At 29.5% G+C, this 22,930-nt stretch overlaps 1 protein-coding gene across 1 annotated transcript; it reads left to right on the top strand.

Moving 5' to 3' along the window:
- The first annotated feature begins 1,571 nt into the window (after nt 1-1,571).
- LOC108475188 (uncharacterized) lies at nt 1,572-2,183 on the top strand. The gene has a single exon (XM_017777175.2). The coding sequence runs from the start codon at nt 1,575-1,577 to the stop codon at nt 2,181-2,183; it is 609 nt and encodes a 202-aa protein (XP_017632664.2). The 5' UTR covers nt 1,572-1,574.
- The last annotated feature ends 20,747 nt before the right edge of the window (nt 2,184-22,930 follow it).

The raw sequence follows: 22,930 nt of genomic DNA, 5'->3' as shown, positions 1-22,930 counted from the left end.
AAGTCTTGACGACTTGGGGAACGTTTATGTACATGAGATCTAATTAGGTAATGCCTCGTATTCTGCTCCGGTGTGGGTTAAGAGTATGGGGTGTTACAACCCTCACTTCCTCTTAACATTTCCTTCTTTGCTACTATCATCTTATGCAAATCTTCCGTTTACTCTACCACTCATTTCTCCCTCCGTTCTTATGATTTGTACACCATTGCATATTGTCTCATCGGCTCCAACGCTTGTTATTCCTATTGTGTTCATTGGTGGGAAACTTGTGGGTGCAATGGATAGAGTCGTGGCTTCTCATATTGATGCCACTCTTATTTCTCTTCTCAAACAAGCTGCTGCACTCTTTATCATCTTTGGGTTATTCATTAGAAAGGAAAAAATGATATAGAAAAGCATGGTAGAGGAAGAAAATTGGTAGTTTGGAGTCTACTCCATTTTGATACAACAATGGTTGATATCTCTTAAGCTGAAGCTTTTTTTTTCCCTCATTGTTGATGTTTTGCTTACGAGTGGGTCTTTGACTCTTTGTTGGTGTGCCATTTGTTGGTTTGAAGCATTTTGTTGATTCATTCATTAACTCAGTAATGGAGGGATAATGTAAATCACATTAATTCATAGGTTTAATGGTTAATTTTTCTTTAAACTATAACTAAAATTTCAAAAGTATCGAATCAATATTTTAGTTATAGTTCAAAAACCAAATTAATTATTAAGTTTATGAGTTAATATGTAATTTCATTTGTATATTAAATTTTTTATTTTTTATAGTTATGAACAAAGTAAAATTTATTAATAATTTGGTGGCTAATGATGTAGCTTACCCAAATATATTTGATGAATAGTGATTTAACAGTCTACGTTGACATCTATTAGCAAGTTAACAAAAGAGTGACTATAAAAATCAATTTCGAATAGTGGAATAACCATAATATAAATTTACAGATGGTTGAGTGACTATAACTGTAGTTTATCCAATAAAGGTAACATGGAAGCCCCTATACTGGAAGTTGGATTACATTTTACCCCTTTCTATTCAAAAAAATAGTAAATGAGTCCTATACATTAGATCAAAGAGCAAGCTAGTCCTTCTGTCAAAAATTTCATCCACTTTTGCAGTTAAAAACCAGTCTCTATACGTCAGCATGAGGTACACAGGTCACGCCACATGTCACTGTCTAATTATTTTGTCAGCTACATCAGTTTTTAACAGTATAGATTGGTGAATTTTTTTTAGCAAAAAATAAGTTTACTCTTTAATCTAATTTACATGATTTAATTTGTCCATTTTTTAAGTAGAGGAACAAAATATAATTTAACTCTTAATACAGGAATTTCCACGATAATTTTACGTAGTTTATCCTAAATATTATTACTCCAGATTGACTTCATTTTTCCTCGATAGGAATAGCTACCAAATTACAATGAAAAAAAGTACCCGCTCCGGTTCAAGGAAAAAAACATGAGAGTAACCGCCCAAAAACTTGTCACTTCAATACGTTTCTTTTATCCTCAAATCCACCAATTTTCTTTGGTTTTTAAAATTCTTTGCAACAAAAACAAATGGGAAAAGAATGGAACTTACAAACAAAAAAACGGTGCTTGTGTTAATGTGCTTCCGGCCTGTGTTAGCCATTTGCGTAGCTTCTGCTCCAATAACTGCCTCATCCCCAGTTCCCCCGCCTATATCACAGTCGCTGACGGCGGCTTCTTCTGATCCTCAGATCAAAAGCCTATGTGCGAAAACTGAATACCCTGATCTTCGCTTAACCACTATTGCACCTTTCTTCAATGGCAAAACAGACATCGCATCCGTTGTCGAAATGCTAATAAAAGCCGGCACTGAACAAACCAAACAGGCCAATGCCACCGCAACAAAAATGGCTGCCGACCCTAAATACGCCGACGATCCGAAGACAATCTCGGGACTTAAAGGTTGCTATGAAATGTATGATGATGCTTTGGATAATATGCAGAACGCCATGGACACCATTCCAGTTTACGACATTGGCACCATTGAAACCATGGTTAGTGCAGCCATTACAGATTATGGAACATATGACGATGGTTTTACACAGCAGCCGAATCCTGTTCCTGATGGAGTTTCTCCAATGGTGGATATCAATGAGAATCTTCAAAATATTGGTAGCATTATCCTTGCCATTACTGATTTAATGCACTGATTTAATTTGCCATTATATATATATACAAAGTATTGCAATCACGGATTATGCAAAATGCGCCTTTTTTTTATTATAACTTATCAAATATTATACAAATTATACGTTAAGAGGTATTTGATTCATCAAATATAACATTCCATCGGTAATGTTACATTCTGGAATGTGATTACAGTATTTGAATTTCAATATTTCCATTATCCCATAATTTGATCATCTTGTAGTATGGTATAGGATTATTACGGCCCATTCATTATCATATCTTAAATTAAAGATGTAATATTAAATTTTGGATCAATTTATCCTTTATTTTTATTATTCTAATTAATTTAGGCTTTTTTTCTTAAATAAAGTTAACTAATTAATTTTTTTTCTTAATAGCGAACTAGTAGATATCATACATCACAATTATAATCATTATATTTTATTTAATAATTCATTTATTTATTAATTTATTAATTATGATTATAATTATTGTAGGCCCAATTTTAACCTGGGGCCCAATAAACAACAACCCAAGATACAAAACTCATTTACAACCCAAATACCACCTCACTAAACCACCCCATTTGCCTGCAAAAAGAAAGAGGAATCAGTTATAAAATTTGACTATAAAAGCCATTCAAAACTATTGTAAAGGGGGCTGATTTTTGGAGAAAAAAGGAGATTAATAAAAAATTAAAGCGAAAGAGGTGTTTTTTCGTCTATTCTAGTTTTAAGTTCTTTGTTTATTTTATTTTATCTTTCAATTTTATTTTGCTTTTTTTTCTACATACAAAAGTAAAAATAAAGGGGAAGAAGCTTACCCATTTTCAAATTGCCGAAAAAATGTTTTTTTAGGTTCTGCCGTCGTGTACGGTGGCGCCGCCGACGGCACATGGAGGTCCGGTGACCGGAGCAAATCTGGACCGGTGTTTTAGAAGGGAGCGGGAGAGTGTTATTATTATTATTATTATTATTATTATTATTATTATTATTATTATTATTATTATTATTATTATTATTATTACTATCATTCTATATACTATTATTGTTTTCTTTTTATTATTATTAGTAGTAACATAATAGTGTTTTTATTATTTTATTATTATTTTCACCTTTTTATTACTATTATTATTAACCTATTATTATTATTTTTATTAATATAGTGTTATTTTCTTTTATTTTATTATCATTATTAAAATATCATTTTATTTTTATCATTAATATATTATCATGCTTATTATTATTCCATTATTATTTTCTACTTTATTACTGTATTATTACTATTATTACTGTCCTATTACCAAACTAATCAATTTATATTATTATTATTCTATTATTATTATATCTTTTCCTTTTTGCATTTATTTATTCATTTTATTTTCATTTTTTACAAATTTCTATTTTATTTATTTATTTTAGATTTTTACATAATACCTATTTCCAACTCTTATACAAATTATTTATTTTAAATGTACTTATTGTTTATTTTGAACTTTTCTTCATATGATTTATTTCACTTTTTATATATGTATATACATTACTTATTTTAGATTTTGTCATATATATATATATATATATATATATATATATTTAAAAAAATCATTTTGTATATTATTGATTTTCAGATTCTTTTCTCACATTATTATTTTGAATTCATTTATTATCATTTTCAAATTATTTTTACACTCTATTTCGATTTGCTTTGTTTTTAATTTATTATATATGTCTTTTAATTCATTTGTCTTTGATTATCATGTTAGTTTGTAAATAATGTATATTAGGTGACCATCACAAATTGTTTTATTAGTGCATTTGATCTTGTTTACGTGGCAATTGCATTCGCATATCATGGTTTCAAAGTAAAAAATACACCTCTTGCACTGGATATTATTATTCAAAAGTTTTCGAAAATAAAGCAATATTTCGTGTTTGGAAATTCGAGAAATCGTGCCCTAACATGTTGGGTTTCGATTTACCGTTTGACCAAATAACCGAATATCCTTTTGAAATTTCAATGCATGAATTTTGGCAATCATGAGATGATCTTGGTTTCGAGGGTTTGAATTGTCGTATCCTAACGTACTGGATGTGATATTTTATTCCTTCGGAACAAGAGAATCTTAGCATCCAATTCGAGTATATTCAAACACTTTTAAATGGGATTGTATTTTTAAAATCATTTCAAATTTTCGACATTAGGATATTAATTAATCGATTAGGTACCAATTTTGAGCGTTGCGAGGGTGCTAATCTTTCCTCGTACGTAACTGACTCCCGAACCCGTTTTCTTGACTTTCGTAGGCCAAAATTAATATTTTAATTCAAAATGTTTTATTAGGTGATCCGATCATACCTAAGCAAAAAGGATTGGTGGCGACTCCATATTTTGTTGCAATCACTTTTCCTACATTATTATGATTATGATTTATAAATTTATTTCAACACAATATATTTACTCATTAATATATATAAATTGTAAGAATTTATCATAATTTTTTGAAAATTGAGACTAATAAATATTAAAGGAATTAAATTTGTTAAAAAAAACAAATTCTATAACAAGAACAATTGAGTAAAATGTGCTTTTAATTAATCTTATATTCCATCAACCAAATACCTGGACCTTAACATTCCAGCCAAATGAACCAAATAAGGTAACCACACATTCCATTTATAATATTACATTCTCGTAATCATATTACGGAATATAATCTAAAATTCGGCAAACCAAATGCCCACTAACAGTCTTAGTTATTTTATGAAGGGATAAAAATAGTTAATACATGATTGACATGTGACAAATGGCATGGAATTTAACGGCAATAATGATTACATTTATTTGAAGTTTCGATAGTATCAAAAAACTCGGTCCGAAGCAAATTTTAATTAAAACAAAATTGTCGTAACTCAAAATAGAATAATTATGTGTCAAATAAGGGATTGTAGAGTTGAATTATTAAGTAGAATTAAATTAGATAAATGATTTAATAATAGTATAGAAGCTAAATTGCAAGTGTCAATAATGAGATTTGATTGAAAAAAATGTTGGAGAGTCTAATTAATTAGTAATTAAACTTAGACCAAAGGAAAATTATACCATCATTATAACATAATTAGTGCTCGAGGATGATCTTTACCATTGATTGTCACTAATAATATCAAGAGCCAAGATTTAATTCATTTTATTTTTATTAATTAATTCATGCTAATGAATAAGTGTTGGAGGGAGAGAGAATGCATAAAACAAATAAAAAAATTGCTTCATACTCATCCTTTTCACACCGAATAAGAAAGAAAGTAAGAAAGAAGGAAAATGTTGCTTGAGTTGGTTAAGAATTTTTCTTAATTTTAGTTGAAATATTGATAAATAAAGCTCAAGTATTAAGTTTAAGAATTGATAAGGTCTTGGTTAAGTCACCATTTTTGAAAGCTTAAGAAAACTTAATGTGAAAAGCAAAGATTCATGCATGTAGTTATTAATTAGAATTATGGTATGAAAATGTGAGAAATGTAGTAATAAGTCTTGAATTAAGCTTGAGTCAAGTTTGAATTATTTAATTAATTATGTGTTGTTAGAGACATTATTGAAAAGGATGAAAACTTTGAGGTTTAATTTGCTAGTGAATAATAGTGATATGAGGTCCCTGTACTATATTTATGTAGTCAAAATTAGATTCAATTGGGTAAATCGTGAGATACGAGTGTTTCAAATATTAATGTTTTTAGGGACCAAATTGAATTAAATATATCTATATTTAATTGTTGTGTTTTTATGCCTGATATGCGAAACTAATGAGATTTTCGAAATTAGAATTATCGTACATAGCTAACGACGATGTCAGGACGTTGCGAAACAAAGGAAAAGTGAAAGCCATAGACGAATAGCCTCTTTCCAGGTTTGAGCTTTTATAATTCGATTTTAATAAATATATATATATATATATATGTATGTATATATATATATCCATAATTCAATAACTAATTAGAAATAAAAGGGATGATAATGTTGCACGTGGTCGAGAAGTACGGATATACTTTATTATGTGCTATGATCAAGGTATGATAAATGAGTTTGTGAAAATGAGACTATTTGATATGTTAATTTAATCTACTTATGCTTGCTATATGTTATTTGATTACGATTATATTGGGTATGTTTTGTGATAATTACTAATGAAAAAATGCCTTATTAATATTGTTAGATACAACCATGAGTATTGTTGGCATGTCTTAAGGTTTATTTTCATAGGAGATTCAGTGTTATTCGCATACATAGTTATATATATATATATATATATATATATATATATATATATATATATTGTGATAGTTCTCTATTTCTCTGAAGGTTGAGACTGTATCACCAACTCAAATTCCCTGAGAGTATGAGCATGTTCTGGTAAGGTTGGTGGGATTTGTAATGACCCAAAATCAGTGGTGTCGAAAAATGCAGTTTCGAGATCTCATTTTTGTAAATCGAATTCGTAAATATTTGACAAAAATATAACATTTACGAAGTTATTATATAAGTGAATTGAATTTTGGATATGTAATTTTTATGGAATTAATGATTAATTAAGGTTAAGGGATTAAATCATAAAATTCAATCGTTACGGATTTTTAATTGGAAAATCAATTGAGAACTTAAGTAGAAATTAAGCCAATTATTAAATGATAATGATACCACTTTAGAAATGATAGTCGATGGTAGTGGAAGATTTTATGTATATATATACAAAGTTTTTATAATATTTAAAATTATATAATGATAGTCATATAAAGTATATTAAATCAAACAATTGGAAAGGGAGAGAAAACATTTTTCTCATCTTCTTCCCACAACTGAAACCATTATTTCCAAAATTGAGAGCTTTAAGCCTAGGGCTCTAAATTTTAAGCTTTTAATCGGTTAGTTCAATTTAGTCTTTTTCTTGTAATTTTTATTTTTTGAGATTATGGAAGCCTAATCTAACTAGCCCATGTATTAATTTATAAAATTGTTAAAGTTTTAGAAAGTTACCATTGTTGATTTCTTGAAGTTTTAGGTATTAAATTGATAGATTTTAAGCTTAGAGGTGAAAAATGACTAAATTATGAAGTTAATTGATAGTTTCGTACAGTAGGGACCAGACTGAATAAATTATAAAATTGACTGTATAAAGAAGAAATAGGAGGTCCCTAATAGATTATAGTGAAATTGGATCTCAATTTGGAGTTTTCAATTGAAAGTTATGTTAATTTTGATTTTAGGGACTAAATTGACTAAAATGAAAAATTTATATAAATTGACAATTGGTTCTGAATTTGGTTGAACATTGATGATATTGTATGTTTATATTAATCTATAACTAACGTCAACTCGGATTCCTCGACTAAGAGTCGATGAGTGCTAGACACACTTTTACTTCAGTTATATCGATGAGCGCATGACACAATTTATTTACTTTGGATTTATCTGATGAGGCACTGAGTAACAAATCAGTGTGATTAGTTGGATTTGTGTATCCATTCGAGTTCGAGTTAGGTTAGGGAATAAAAATTTGAAATGGACAATGATATATGAATGATCATTGTTGTGAAAAATTATGTAAAATAGATTTATAAATTTGGAAGATTAGGACAAAATTAAATAAAATGACCAAATTGATTCGATATATGTGATATTAAAGTGTTATACTTATACACTAGTTAAATGAACATACATGAAACCATTATAGATTGTATATTAATACCTTAGATTAAATTTGGCTTATATGTGCATATATTAAATGATATTTGAAATTGAAATGAATTGTATGTAATTAGCTTCATTTCATGTTTATTCGAATGAATTATAGAAATACCATTGAGTTTATCACTCAGTGCATGGTTTTATTTTCCATGCATAGGTTAGGTTAAGTTCGCAATCTCAAATATCGAGTTCAACATCCAGATAGAATCTCGGACTCAAAGATGTTGGTGAAATTCCTTTTTTAGTTAATGTTGTGTACCTAATAGAGTCCTCTTTGTGTTTTGATATGTTTGGAATGTTGAATTTGGGAGTTGATATGTATATATATGTAATAGGTAATAACAAGTTGGCATGCAAATGTGGTATAAATGAGTAATGACTTGTTAGTAATGGTATGTTTTGTTAATAGTTGGAATGCATATAAGGAATATAGAATGGTACTTGTGAAATATGAATTAGTATGAATCATGTGGTAATTGGTTAATGCTTGAAGTGTGGATTCTTGGAAGATAATAATGATATATTTGATGAATGCTTGAAGTTCTAGATTGTTTGGAAGATGAATGTGTTAATTATATATGCTCGGGAGAATTAATTGAAAGTAGATATATATTGTATGTATACTGAACTTGGCAGGAAATTAGACCTTAAAAACTTGCTTGGTTTGATTGCTAGTATATGTGGATTGAATTGTAAAAGTTAAGGTTATGGATTGGAGTAGTTTCTGTTTTGAAGATACTTGTTAGATGCTAAAATGTTGTTTACAACAATTGAATGTTGTGTATGCTTGTTTAAGTATAGGTAAATGAAAAACTTACATGATTTAAAGACTGAAACTTTAGTATTAGTAGGTGGCATTGTGATGTCGTTCGAATGTCGTCATGACGAGAAAATCATGTTGCGACGTCGAATACAAGTCATTGAGATGAGTTTCGATCCCAAGCCACGGCGCGACGAGAATTTACGTCATCGGACGAGGAGGCCATTTGGCCAAGTCAGTATGTCACGTCGCGACATGAACGGGGAACCCCCTCATCTCGTGACGTTGAACTTGAATTTTGAAAATTTTCAATTGAGCCTTAATTTGATTTAGCTTTAGCTTTAGAGCTTACGTAAGCTCGTAAAAAGCTTGATAATGATTGTTTGATTTATTGATTACGTGTTTGATTGATTTAAATCGTTAAATTATGTTAATTGTCTGTGAAATGATAGTAGTTGTTCTGGCAACGAATGTGATATCTTGTAACTCGAATCTAATGATCGGGTTAAGTTAAGTTATGGGGTGCTACAGGATCGGTGCATTTGTGCCCTATCAATACTTCAGTGTGTATATTTGTATGATGGTGGATTGATGCGAGTATCCATCTTTGAGTCTGATTTTGTTAATTGGAATTAAAATATGAAATAATATGCTATGTGTGTATTGGTGATTAAAATGTGAAATTTCACGTTAAGTAATAGTATTATTGAAATATGATTATGATGATAATATGAGAAAATGTATTGGTATGATTTAATAGATGCAAATACCTTGAGGGTACATCATAATTTCAATATGTAAAAGCAAGCATCACATTTATACGGATATGTTTATGTGATATATGATCATGGAAAATCTTAAGGGTTTAATGATTTGATTAAATGTATGTTTATGTAGAGAATGGTAATGATTTGATTCTTAGTGACATGAATAATTATGTACCTGACTCGTTTATTAGAATACTGGAACTCGAATTATGTTAGCACCATTGAGTATATATTACTCAGCGTACAATTTTGTTTGTTTTTGTGCACAGTTCTCGAACGAATGTTAAAGTAGATTGTAAGTTCGTAAGCATCTAACTTAGTAGATCAGCTCAAAAGTTAAACTTGTACCTATTTTGTAGGTATGTATATGTATATGTATATGTATATGGTTAAATGGCATGTATACCTAGGCTGGTTTTATGGTTTGTTGGTTAAGTTAATGATTTATGACATATTTTGGTAACTTTCCTTATAATATTTTGAGAGTTGAGCTTCAATCCTTGTTTAGTTGATAATTATGTATAATTATATAATTTAATTATGCGATTTAATTTGTTGGATATTGATGCATTCGATGCTAAAATTAGGAAGTGTTTGAACGCGTTTTCATATGCTAAATTGATGAGTTTGTGTTGTTAACACGTTTAGGTGAATTTTTGGTTAAGTTTTGAAAGCATTAAAAGATGCATTTAGTTTTTTTTTTATCATAGAGTTTCGAGACAGTAAAAACATGTCTCGAGACCACAAGTACAAGATTTGTCATTTGGTGTAGTCCATTACTTAGGGTCTCGAGACTTACCATGCAAGTCTTGGGACAATCTCACTTAGGTCTCGAGACAGAGTGGCCTATATCTCGAGGCAAGGGCACATTGGAGCTACAATAGTTTTGCCCTGTTCCAGGTCTCGAGAAAAGAACCAATTGTCTAAAAAAAAGCTAAAAATTGAAGTTAAATTAAAAAAAAAGGGATGTTTGTCTCAAGATTGGTCTCGAGACCTTGTCTCAAGACATGAATCCTAAGTTCTCGAAACATGTCTATTTTGAAACAAAAATACCAAAAATGAAAATAAGCCGGTCTCAAAACACAATGTTAAATTTGAAAAAAAAAGTTTGGATTTGAATCCTAACTATATTTTAAACCCCATATAATTCTCTAATTGTTTGAATTATGAATAATATGTATTCAATTAATTTATTTATATGGTTGTTTGAGATTGTATGGAAAATATAATTGCTTGAATGTTATGTTACATAATTATTGTGGTTGATTTAGTCTGAGTTACTCCAACAACATACTGTGATGTCACACATTCGAACTTGACAATCGGATCGGGAGTGGGGTATCACATGTTTCACTAAACAATATGCTCAAATTTTAATTTTCATTAGGGCTGAGATTATTTTGATTGTTAATGGCAAGAATGATTTAAGAGGGATCACATGCTTAAGGCATAGTTTGGTCTTCATAAAACTCTCAATTCCACAAAATTATCGTCAATATTAAAGGAAACATGTGTTAAAAATTATGCATTAAGTTATGCTTAACAAATTAATATTAAATAAGAAAACAAGAGTTTTAAAACTAAAAAATGGAATTCATTAATTTAAATAAATTAATTAAAATAAAAGTAATTGAATGCTTAAAATACAAAAAAATCATGTCATCTATCACATGTCGATCTTACATTAATTATTTTTGTTACCTCATAAAAACTAACATTATTAGTATATTGAAGTAATTTGTATAATGTTTGATAAGTTCAAGTACCAAATCAAGCAAAAACACAAGATTAGATATCAATTTAGGAAAAAGTGTCAAGTTTATGTAATAAATTGGACCAAAAAAAGATTAAATACCAAATTAAGAAAATGTGTCAAAGTCAAGTACTAAATTGGACCATAAAAAAGTCAAGGTACCTAATTTCTTAATATGTTTGTGAAGTTTAAAAAAAAAAAAAAAAACCTCTATTGATCTATAAATAGAGGTGCTCATGGGTCGGGCCAGGCTCAACTAAAAATTTAGACCCATTCATTGGGCTCGGGCTGGACCGGGCTCAAAAAATGGGCCTAAAATTTTACCCAAGCCCGACTCAAATAAAAATACTAAAACCCGGACCCGGCCCGACCCTGCCGTATTTATTTTTATATTATTTTATATAATTTTTAAATATATATAATACATCAAAAATACTAAAAAATCAAAATAAATATTTTCCAACAAATTGAAAATAAATTTTAAAAATATGTAGACTTAAATAGCACTAAGATAGATGGAACTTAACAAGCAAATACCTCTAAAATAATAATACAATTAACAAATGACTTTAAAATAATAATAAAATTAATAATAAAATAAGTTTTATATAATATCCATACAATAACAACAAAATAGTAGCAACTAATAGTAATATGGTAGCAAAATAGGGAGAAAACAACAAGAAAATAACATTCAAAAACAAAAAAAAAAAATAGCAATTTTTTTTGTCATTTAGTGAATTCAGGCCGGGCCGGGCCGGACTAGGCCCGGGCCAAAAATACCATACCCGAGGCTCGACCCATTTTTTAAACGGGCCTTATTTTTTTGTCCAAGCACATTTTCGGACCTATATTTTTGCCCAAACCCTCCCACATTTCGGGCGGGCCTTCGGGCCGGGTCAGGTAGCCAGACCCATGAGCAGGTCTATCTATAAGTGTGAATTCAATCTGGTTAAATCAAGTTTTTTTTTATTAAAATATGTCATAACTCATAAGTTTCTATACTCTTCATAAACTTGGAATTTGGTCATTGTACTTTTTATTTAAGGAATTTAGTCCCTTTACTTTTCATATTTCAAAATTTAAGTTCAATTGTTAATGTTGCTATATTTTTTTTGTTAAGGCTCCGTTTGGTAACGTGTAAAAGCTTTTCTGTAAAAGCTTTTCAGGTTTTTCTGATGTTTGGTTGGGTGAAGATGATTTCCCAAGTAAAATATTTTACAAACACGGGGAAAAAGAGAGTCATTTCTTAAGGAAAATATCTTACCCTTTTAAATTCGATAAGACATTTTTCGAAAAATGACACATTCTTCTCCCCTTCCCCTTCCCCTTCCCCTTGGGTTGCAAATCAGTTTAGTCAAGGAACTTTTCCGGTTCCTCCTTCATCTAGGTAAGGCTCATTCTCCTTCTTCCGCTCTTTATTCCTTTTCCTTCTTCTGTTCTTCATCTTCTCTTCCAGGTAAAAGTCCGTCACATATTCTGTTCTTATGGAGATAAGTTTCTACATACCCAACACCAACACCCAATTTGTTGGTGATGAAAATCGTCATCCTGTTCAGGTAAGTCTGTTGTCACTTCTTTATTAGGAAAATGTGAATTTACAACTAATGATTACTTTAGTGATGCTATGTACCATTACCTTCTAGGTTTTCCGTGAAAAAATCATGTCAGTGGCTGATGTTGGTACTGGAGTTGAGGAAGCTGTTGTCACTTTTGAGGGCATTGCAATCCTCACACCAAGGTAGCTCATTGACATTGGGATGAAAAATCACTAATCAGAATGTGTCATTTGTGTATATTTGATTTTTGGTTTGTTTCTTTTGGTTTATACAATTTTGTTTTCTTCCTTTAAATGTATGACTTAGTATGCTCTTCATACAGGGGTCGATATAGTGTTAAACTTCATCTATCATTCTTACGACTCCAAGGACAGGCTAATGATTTCAAAATTCAATATAGCAGTGTTGTGTGTCTTTTTTTGCTTCCAAAGGTTCAATTCTTTCACTGATATAAGATAGTAATGTTCATTGGTATAAGAGAGGCAAAATATATTTACAACCTCTTTAACATACTTTTCTATACTCTGTTTGTTTGGTAGTTCAACCAGCCTCATACTTTTGCCTCTTGATTGATCTGTTGTTCTAGATGCAAATAACAGGTACCCATTTTAACTAACATGTTTGGTTATCTTTCCCTTTCTGCTCAAAATGCCAGATTGACTATGTTGAATTTGAGAGGCATGCTGCTTGTGGCTCAAATATGCATTACTTTGATATTCTTATAAGATTAAAAACTGAGCAAGAAAATTTATTTCGGAATATTCAGAGAAATGAATATCAAAGTTTGTTTGACTTCATCAGGTTAGGTTAATAGGTTCTTCCATTGAGTTAGTAATTCTGGTTCTTTTGGCAATTTATTAACTGCTCTTTGACATGTAGTTCTAAGGATAGTGTGGCTGAGATTCTTCAAAATGATGATGATGATGCAGTTGATCCACATCTTGAACGCATTAAGAACGAAGCTGGTGTGGATGAAAGTTATGAGGAGGTATTTTTTTCTTTCTCCATCTTTATTTAGGTCTTTAATATGCACATGGTTCTCTGTTTTTGAAATATGCATTGATTACAATTTTCACTTGGTCATCGAGTGACCCCTAAACATATTGGTTTTAGTAGTAGTTATAGGAAAAACATCTAAAGACATTCTAGATATTGACATCTGAACTATTAGCTTCTGGCTATCCCTATTGATGAAGTTGTAAATGCAGGATGAGGACTTTGTTATTGATAAGGACGACAGAGGTTCTCCAACTGATGATTTTGGGGAGGAAGAATCTGATGCTAGTGAAAGTGGAGATGAGAAAGAGGTAAGTCATTTTGTCCGTTCACATAGTTTATTCTTGTAAATGGAAATTGTTGACAAAGTATAATTTGGTATCTCACATTGAATTGCCAATTACAGAAACCTGCGAAAAAAGATCAAAGGAAGGAAGCTACTGTTGCTGTAGCTGCCTCTTCTTCTAAAGAAAGTAAGAAGAAAGGTAGAGATGGACAAGATGATGGAAAGAAGAAGAAAAGGAAAAAGAAAGATCTTAATGCACCAAAGAGGGCAATAACCGCCTTCTTCTATTTTTCACAGGCGGAAAGGGAGGTGGGTCTTGTAATACCCCCTACCCGTATTCATTATCGGAATAGGGTACGAGGTATTACCAGAGTTTACGATTTTTTTTATATATTCAATATAGCCCCTTTATAAATATCTAACCTTCCTTGCAATATTAAATCGAGACCAATCCACTTCAACCAAACCAATTCAACATATTTTAAAGATAAATTCATGCATATTTATAAAATAACGTCATCACATACCCAAAACCAGGTTTGTTAACCATACCAATGGCTAACTCTACATTCATTTCACAGAATCATTTACTTTATTAGCTTATACATGCCATTAATTTCCAAAATAAAGTTTCTTTATATACCGAAGTCTTGAGGTTGATAGTGTGATGTGTCTCCGACCAAATCCGACCTCCGAACTCTTAACACTACAAAACAGGAAAAAAGGAAACGGGGTAAGCACTTTGTGCTTAGTAAGCTCATGTAACAAGAATTATACTTACCTAATATTTTCAATACAATACAATAAACATTCCTATATCCATTCAATGCATTATTACCCTAATATGCACAAACTCAACATTCAAGTTAGTACAATAATTTCCATGTACCAATAATATATACTATGATTGATGAGCTCATCAAAACCATGATTTCCATTTCCTTGTTATTTTTCCATATTTATCCCGTTAAATTTATCGGAATTTCGATGGATTTTTCAGAGGTACACTTTTAGTGTACAATTTCGGGTCCGTCAATTCATATTCATGTGCGCACATTTCCATTTCAGAGAGCACACTCCCGCGAACCTCAACCTTGCAGCGGGATTACCGGTCCTGGCTAAATCCCCTGCAATATAAACTCATAGAGAATTGTCGGGATTACCAGTCCAGGCAAAATCCCCTGCAACGACAATTACTCTAATGAGCTTGGATCTGAATTACCAGTCCAGGCAAAATTCAGACCCTAATTCAGATTACCGTCCGGGCTAAATCCATTTTACACATATTCTTGGGAGGGCTATATCAAGATAGGATCACCCGTCCGAGGCTAGATCCTTTTCTTGTCAATTCCTTTTCAGAGATCCATCGAATTTTCCTTTCATTCAACCAGGATTTCTTCCCATTTTATCAAATATATCAATGTTTCATTAATTTTCATACAATGAACATTCAAATCATATTCACATCAATAACATACAATCTCAAGCATTTAAGAATATAATTCAAGTTACATGAACTTACCTTGATACTTGTTTGTAAACAAAAAAAAAAATCTACTAATCCCGAACTTTTTCCTTTCCTCGATCTAGCTTCGTATTTGAATCTTCTGGATCTAAATAAATAAATTTAATTATCAATTTAATACATTTCATGTTCATATGCAACATTCTCTATAATTCAACTATTATTTATAGTTCATTTAAAGCTGTCTACTTGAGTCATAGTCACTAAATTATTTTTATCTTGAGATAAAGAACTCCAAATTAGGATCTTATAATTTTCCCTGAAACTAGACTCACATATCTTATTACCATAAAATTTTCAGAATTTTTAGTTTAGCCAATCAGTACAGTTTATTCTTTAAAATCACCCCTGTTCTGCTATCAACAGTTCTGACCCTTCTTCACTAAAAATTAATTATCTCTTCATACAGAATTCAAATGATGTTATCATTTGTTTATATTAAAAATAGACTCATTAAGGATTCTATACATATAAATTTAAGCCCATAATTGTTTTTCTTCAATTTTTTATGATTTTTCAAAGTCAGAACAGGGGAACCCGAATTCATTCTGACCTTGTCTCACAAAATTCATTATATCTCAAAATTTACAAATCCATTGCTTACACTATTTCTTCTATGAGAAACTAGACTCAATAAGCTTTAATTCCATATTTTTTTCATCTTCTAATTCGATTTCTAAAATTTATGGTGATTTTTAAAAGTTAGTCTACTGCTGCTGTCCAAACTGTTTTTGTGCAAGCTGTTTATTACCATTTTTCCCCTAAGCTTTTAATAAATGATAATTTCGTCCCTACTCAATTAGCCTCTTAATTGAACTGATTTTTCTCAATTAATATTTTATTCTATCACCTTAAACTAGTTTACAACCTTTAGGAATCATAATTTCAGCAATAGACTTTAATTCCAAGCATTTTCACAATTAGGTCCTAAAAATCAATTTCTATTGAAATTACCTAATAAAATCATCTCATAAGCAAATTAAAGCTTTAATTTCATTTTATTTCATCATAAAATTACAGCACTCAACCATGGTGACTTTCAATTTCATCCATGAAATCAAAAACTAATGAATTTAATAGTAGGACCTAGTTGTAAAAGTCTTAGAAACACAAAAATTACAAGAAAAAGGCAAGGATTAACTCACTTGGTGCAAAAATTATGAAATACCAGCTTAGAGAACCCTCCTATGACGTTTTTAGCTGCTGTAATTGAAGAGAAATGAAGAGAAATCTAGATATTTCCTATTTAGTCCTAGCTTTATTTAGTTAATTTTGCAATATTCCAATTTTACCCTTAATTTATCAATTTTTCTGCTGATTTCATACCCTTGCCGTCCAGCCCAAATAAATTTTGGGTCTAATTGCCTTTTAAATCCTTTCTCATTAGACTCTTAAGCTATTTAATCATTCTAGCAACTTTTACACCTATTACAATTTAGTCCTTTTTATTTAATTGACTACCCAAACATTAAAATTTCCTAACGAAATTTTAATACCACACTAATAACATTTCATAAATATTTATAAAATTATTTCGACTCGGTTTTACAAGATAGAGGTCCCGATATCTTGTTTTTACCCAATTTCTTCAATAATTTCTTTTTCTAACTAACCACTAAATCAGTAAAATTTTTCTATCAATATTTTCATACGATTTTCCTATCATATCAATTTTCATGAAAAAATATTGAAATAAATTTCTCTTTAAATCGGATTTGTGGTTACGAAACCACTGTTCCGATAACCTTGAATTTAGGCCATTACAGGTCTTATATATATACACACACATTTATAGTGAAGAAATAGGGCAGCTAATGAACCGAATCCCTTGATTTGTAATGCTCATCTACATTAAAACACACTATTTCGACTTATATATCTATCTACTGTGAGCAAATTCGGTAACACCTTGGGCTCTACGTCAAAGGTTTAACTTTGCAGGCTGTCTTAGTCTGATGTATCAGACAAATAAACAGCAAGAACCACAATTATATTAAACTTTGCAGCTTCTTAATTACCATTCTTGCTTGATGTCTGTTCCAAATCGATCTTTTATTGCCATGACCGCTTCATGGTATTTAAGTTTGATATTAGTATTTAAGTTTGGAAGTAGACATGATTGTCTGGTCTTGATTGTTGTCACTCTAAGATTGATGCCTTGCACCATACCAGACAATCACTTTTGAAACAAATGAAATCAGTAATCACCCTTGTTCGGCGTGTAACTATGTGCAGCGCTAATATTAGAGTATAAGGCTCCTGAAAAACATCATTGACTGTCATTTTCTGCTAGCAGCCTCGTATGTGGCTTAACGAAGTCCACCTATGTTCGCTACTAGTCTTACAATAAATACAAGAGTGGTTGTTATTATGTTTCTATTTCTCAGGTTGGAGTTGGACCTGTGTTTTACTTAAGAATTACTCTAAAACACAAATGAATGGTTGCTTTGATGCAGGGATCTCTTTAATCAACCTTTTCTATTGAGAACCAAAAAAACGTTGTGACAATGAGGACACTGAAGAATCATCTAGATAGGACAAAGAGCCTTCCATTCGTGAAATGTATCGCGGATTTCCATTTGCTGTTGTTTCCAACCATGTCTCATGGCCTTGGTTTCGATGTTCTAGCACTAGCAGCGTGTGTTAGCACAGAGACAACAGTACCAGAAGGTTACCAGCTCCTAATCGAGTCCATGGCCAACACATCCTGATTCACTTATTATGCTTGGTCGTCTATTGGAAAATGTTGTATATTTATGATCATAACAACTTACTCTTTGTCATTGTTTACTAGCATCATTACAAATCTCAGTTATTCCTAGAATCTTAATATTATGCTTTACATTCAAAGCTGAAAATTGGTGAACTGTCTCAGATACGAAATTTATGATAAAAAAATGTTTTCAAGTAAGAAGCATAGAAAAATTTTGGCTTCAAAAATTTTCTCAAGGTTGAAGATATTGATACTTTTAATGTGGTGTAATATTAGTTATGCACTTGAACAATATTATTATTATTATGTGGTGTACTACTAATTATGTATTTGGATAATATTATTAATTTCTAGTATTAATTATGGTTTGGATGCTAATTTATAATTATTCAATCTTTGTTTTTTTATTTTTATAACACAATTACAAATAATTTATTTGACTTTGGTTGTTTTTAATTTATGACGGTTAATATTCTAACTTAATAATTGAGTATTATTATATGTTTAATTTGATTTATTTATAATAAATCATTGCAATATATGTAAAAATAATTTAAAATATAATTTTATTAATATATATAAATTTATTAATATATGTAAAAATAGTTTTTCCAAAAATATTTTCAAAAATCTGCCAAACAACGAAAATATTTTACATGATTCATCCAAACACCGGAAAAGTAAATCATTTGCTAATTATTTTCCAGAAATCATTTTCCGGAAAACATTTTACTGGCAAACAAACGGAGCCTAAATTTGTTAGTGTAATATTTTGAAATAAAAACACCATTGTAATGAATCTAAATTTAACAACATAATTTTAACAGTATTAATAATTAAACTCAATTTTAAGATCTGAAAAGTAGAAAATTAAATTCTTAAAACTAAAAGAATAAAACTAAATCTCAAATTTATGAAAATTACACATTTTTAACTTTTTTAACTGCTCAAATGTAATTCATTTTCATATTTGATATACTAAATTTAACATTAAGTAAATATTAAATATAGTAAGTAATTAAAAAAATAAAGAAATGCATTTAGATGAATCCAGTTTGCGGAATTTATTGATCACCCCTTTAATTGGCAACTGAAGTTATCAACATATACAACACATCACGCAGGGGGGGGGGGCGCTCTTTTAAATTCCAAGAAGGAAAAAGGGATAAATTTGCAGTTGTTTATCCCATTCAAAACTTTAACCAGCTCCGAGGAAACCGGTGAAATAAGTCGTCGGAAAAAAGTCATGGGAGCATGCACTTATTCATGGTGCTTCACCACAGTCACGGCGCAGGAACCATTGTTCACCACATAGTTACTTACACTGCCCATTATAGCCCTTGAAACTTGTTTGCTTTATGAGGTTCTTCCTTTGAAACCCAGTTGTAATAGTTGGTACTATTTAACCTCCATCTCTACCTTCCTTCTCTCTCTCTCTCTCTCTTTCTTTTTTCTTTTGCTTTTTATATCAAATTCTTAATCTTCTTCTTCTTTGAGTGTTGTTAAGGTTATGTTTGAAAACATTTATGTATGCAATTGTTTAGTTCCAGTCTAGTCTAGATATGAATATATAGCTGAAGGTGACTATAGTAATTGCCATAATTGTAAAATAAAATCTTGATACAAAATTTAATAAAACTAAAATCTATTATACCATGTCATTAAGAACAAGACTATATCCAAAAGTGTATCTAAATTTATTGTTGGAGATAGCCCAAAAGGTTTTGATCTTTCAATAAAATAGTTGAGGATCATTACCTCTTTAAATAGCTACTAAATCTATTAGATTATACTAAAATGCAAAATATATTATGCTAATAAATCTTTTAGAAAGAAAATATATTTTGTTTAACTAGAGTTGCAAGTAACTTCTTAAATTTTGTTTTAACTTGACTTGTAAGTAATCTCTTAAAATTTGAATTACACAACTCTAACAACTCAATCGACGAATCTTGTTTTAATCTAAGCGACATTATGCTATTGAAAAATAATCCAATGAAGTTGTTTTTAAAAAGTAGTTAGTTTTAAAAATCTATCCAATTTTTAAACTGCTTTTTAGATTTTTAAAGTAAATTTTAGTTCTTCAAATTTAAAATTATTATTATTATCTTTTAAATTTTAAAATTGCTATTATTATCGTAATAAATTTCCTATAAAAGATAATACTATTTTAATAAAAATAAAAGATTAAAATTTTAATTGGAAAATAAAATTAAAATATAATAATATTTTAAGAAGTATTTATATAAATACAATAAAAACATTTAAGGAGTAATTTTAAAACTAAAATTAAAAGTAAAAGTAAAAATAAAGATATGATATATGATATATGATATTTTGTATAAGATTAGTATACATATACCTGTATATTTTGAGTATGTAAATTATGCTTAGACCCATATATAATAATTGATTATAATATAATATATATTATTAGTATAAATATAATATTATTTTAAAATCAATATACGGGTATAATAATTATTTATCATTATCATATGTAAGTCATGAATATTATTTAAAATAATTTTGATTAATAATTTTATATCAATATTCACGGGTATTAATAATTATATATAATATTTATTTGAAAATTTTATTTTTTCGAATAATAATTTATTGATACATAATATTAAGTTTTGTATACTTTATTAGTGCACGGATTACTATATAATATATATGACATATACTCAATAGATAATTATTCACGTTATTAATATATTTATCATTATCAATTATTAATACTATTATATACTTAATTAATATTAAGTTTTGAATAATTTATTCCGTATATACTAATATCATACGATATGCATAAGCCATATATGTATATTTTAATAATTAATTAATATTAATATTATATAACATTATAATTGTTAATTTTATATTTTAATACTATTATACTAATTTATATAATAATCATATACCATATATGTTAATTAATTTAATATACATTAATGTTGATCATATATACACATATTACGTGTTTTAAATCAGATATAATTAATATTTATTAAATTAATTATAATTAATATTTTAAAATTTAAAATTTCAATTTTTATATTTACTAATATAATATATGTTAATGTAAGTAGGTGTATAAGCCCAATATTGCCCATGCTTCGACAACTCAAGACTACCCCGACCACCCCATACCATCTGCCACCACCATGCCTCTGCACCTGCAAAGACCAAGGCAAAAAAGCATGACAAGAATAATTAAAATAAGTGTAAAGGGTTATAAAACCCAAATCAAGTCTGTAAAGGGGGGAAAAAATTTTGAATGCAGGCAATACATTTTAAACAAAAGAGTACATTCGATTCAAAAACAACAAAAGCGAATAGCAATTTCGGATACATAAAACACGACTACCATACTAATCGGAGGCCCAAGGTATTGAAATCGAAAGCAAAAGGGATCTAAGTCATCGTTTTACATTTTATTTCGTTTTCGTTCATACATTCAATCCATTTTATTTATATTTATATATATAAACATATAACATAAATATAAAATAAATAAAAAGTAAAAAATTTAGAAAATTACCACTTGGTGGTGGTGGGCGGCATGGACCTCCGGCGGCCGTCCGGTGACCGGCCCCCATGGCCGGAGCTCCCCCTCCCCTCTCTTCTTTCCCCGTTCCCCTTTTTCTCTCCCTCCTTTCTTTTTTTTTTCTCCTTTCTTCTGTTTCAAATGAAAAAACAAAAAAATTTTGGTTTATATAGGGGTCCAAAACGCACCGTTTTGGACCCCCCCTTTGAAGCTAAACGACGCCGTTTAGGCCTTGGATCGGGTCGACCCGACCCTAACCCGCCAGGATCCGCGTGTTTTTAAACGCGGAAGGGCTATTTGCGCAATCAGCCCTTCCGCTTTTTCAGGTGTTTGCAATCGATTTTTCTTGCTTTTAATTTGGCCCCGATATTTAGCGTTCTTTGCAATCTGGTCCCCTACATCTGCTAGCATTTTGAGGAAATGGGATTATTCTTGTCCGACCCTCCACATTTTCTTTGTACGTTCAAATCGATCCTTTCTTTTATTTCTTTTTAAATTAGCCCCATAACTTTGTTTTTGATTTAATTTTAGTCCCTTTTTTTTTTTTTATTCTTAAATATCCATGTTTTTATTATTATTCTTATTATTATTATTATTACTATATATTAGTATCGTTTTCTCTTATATGTGAATGTTGTATATATTTATGTATAATATTATTTTTAATTATTGTATTTTAATATTATTATTATATTATATATACTTTTTCGTATTTTATTATTATTATCGATATTATTATCATTATTCATATTAGCCTATATATATTATTATATATATATACACATTTCATATAGTATTATCTTTTTACTATCATATGTATTATTATCTTACTTATTTTCACTATTATTATTATTATTTTCATCATTATTACACGTATATGTATATATCTACGTAATATTATTAATAGGTGTTCCAATATTATTATTATGTATATATATACATTCTAACACCGTGCATGTATATGATTCTATTTAATTGTTAGTCTTGTATACTAAATTCATACATATATTTCTCAAGTCATTTCATGTATCCATTTTATTATTATATATGTATATAGGTAATAATTGTTTTTCAAAACTTCATTTTAATCTTATGCATTATTTGTTTCGTTCCTTTCATAAC

The sequence above is a fragment of the Gossypium arboreum genome, chromosome 3 (assembly GCF_025698485.1).
Source record: "Gossypium arboreum isolate Shixiya-1 chromosome 3, ASM2569848v2, whole genome shotgun sequence".
In the NCBI taxonomy this organism is placed as follows: Eukaryota; Viridiplantae; Streptophyta; class Magnoliopsida; order Malvales; family Malvaceae; genus Gossypium; species Gossypium arboreum.
The sequence above is the reverse complement of the archived record's forward strand: the minus strand, read 5'-3'. Positions and strand labels throughout refer to the sequence as shown.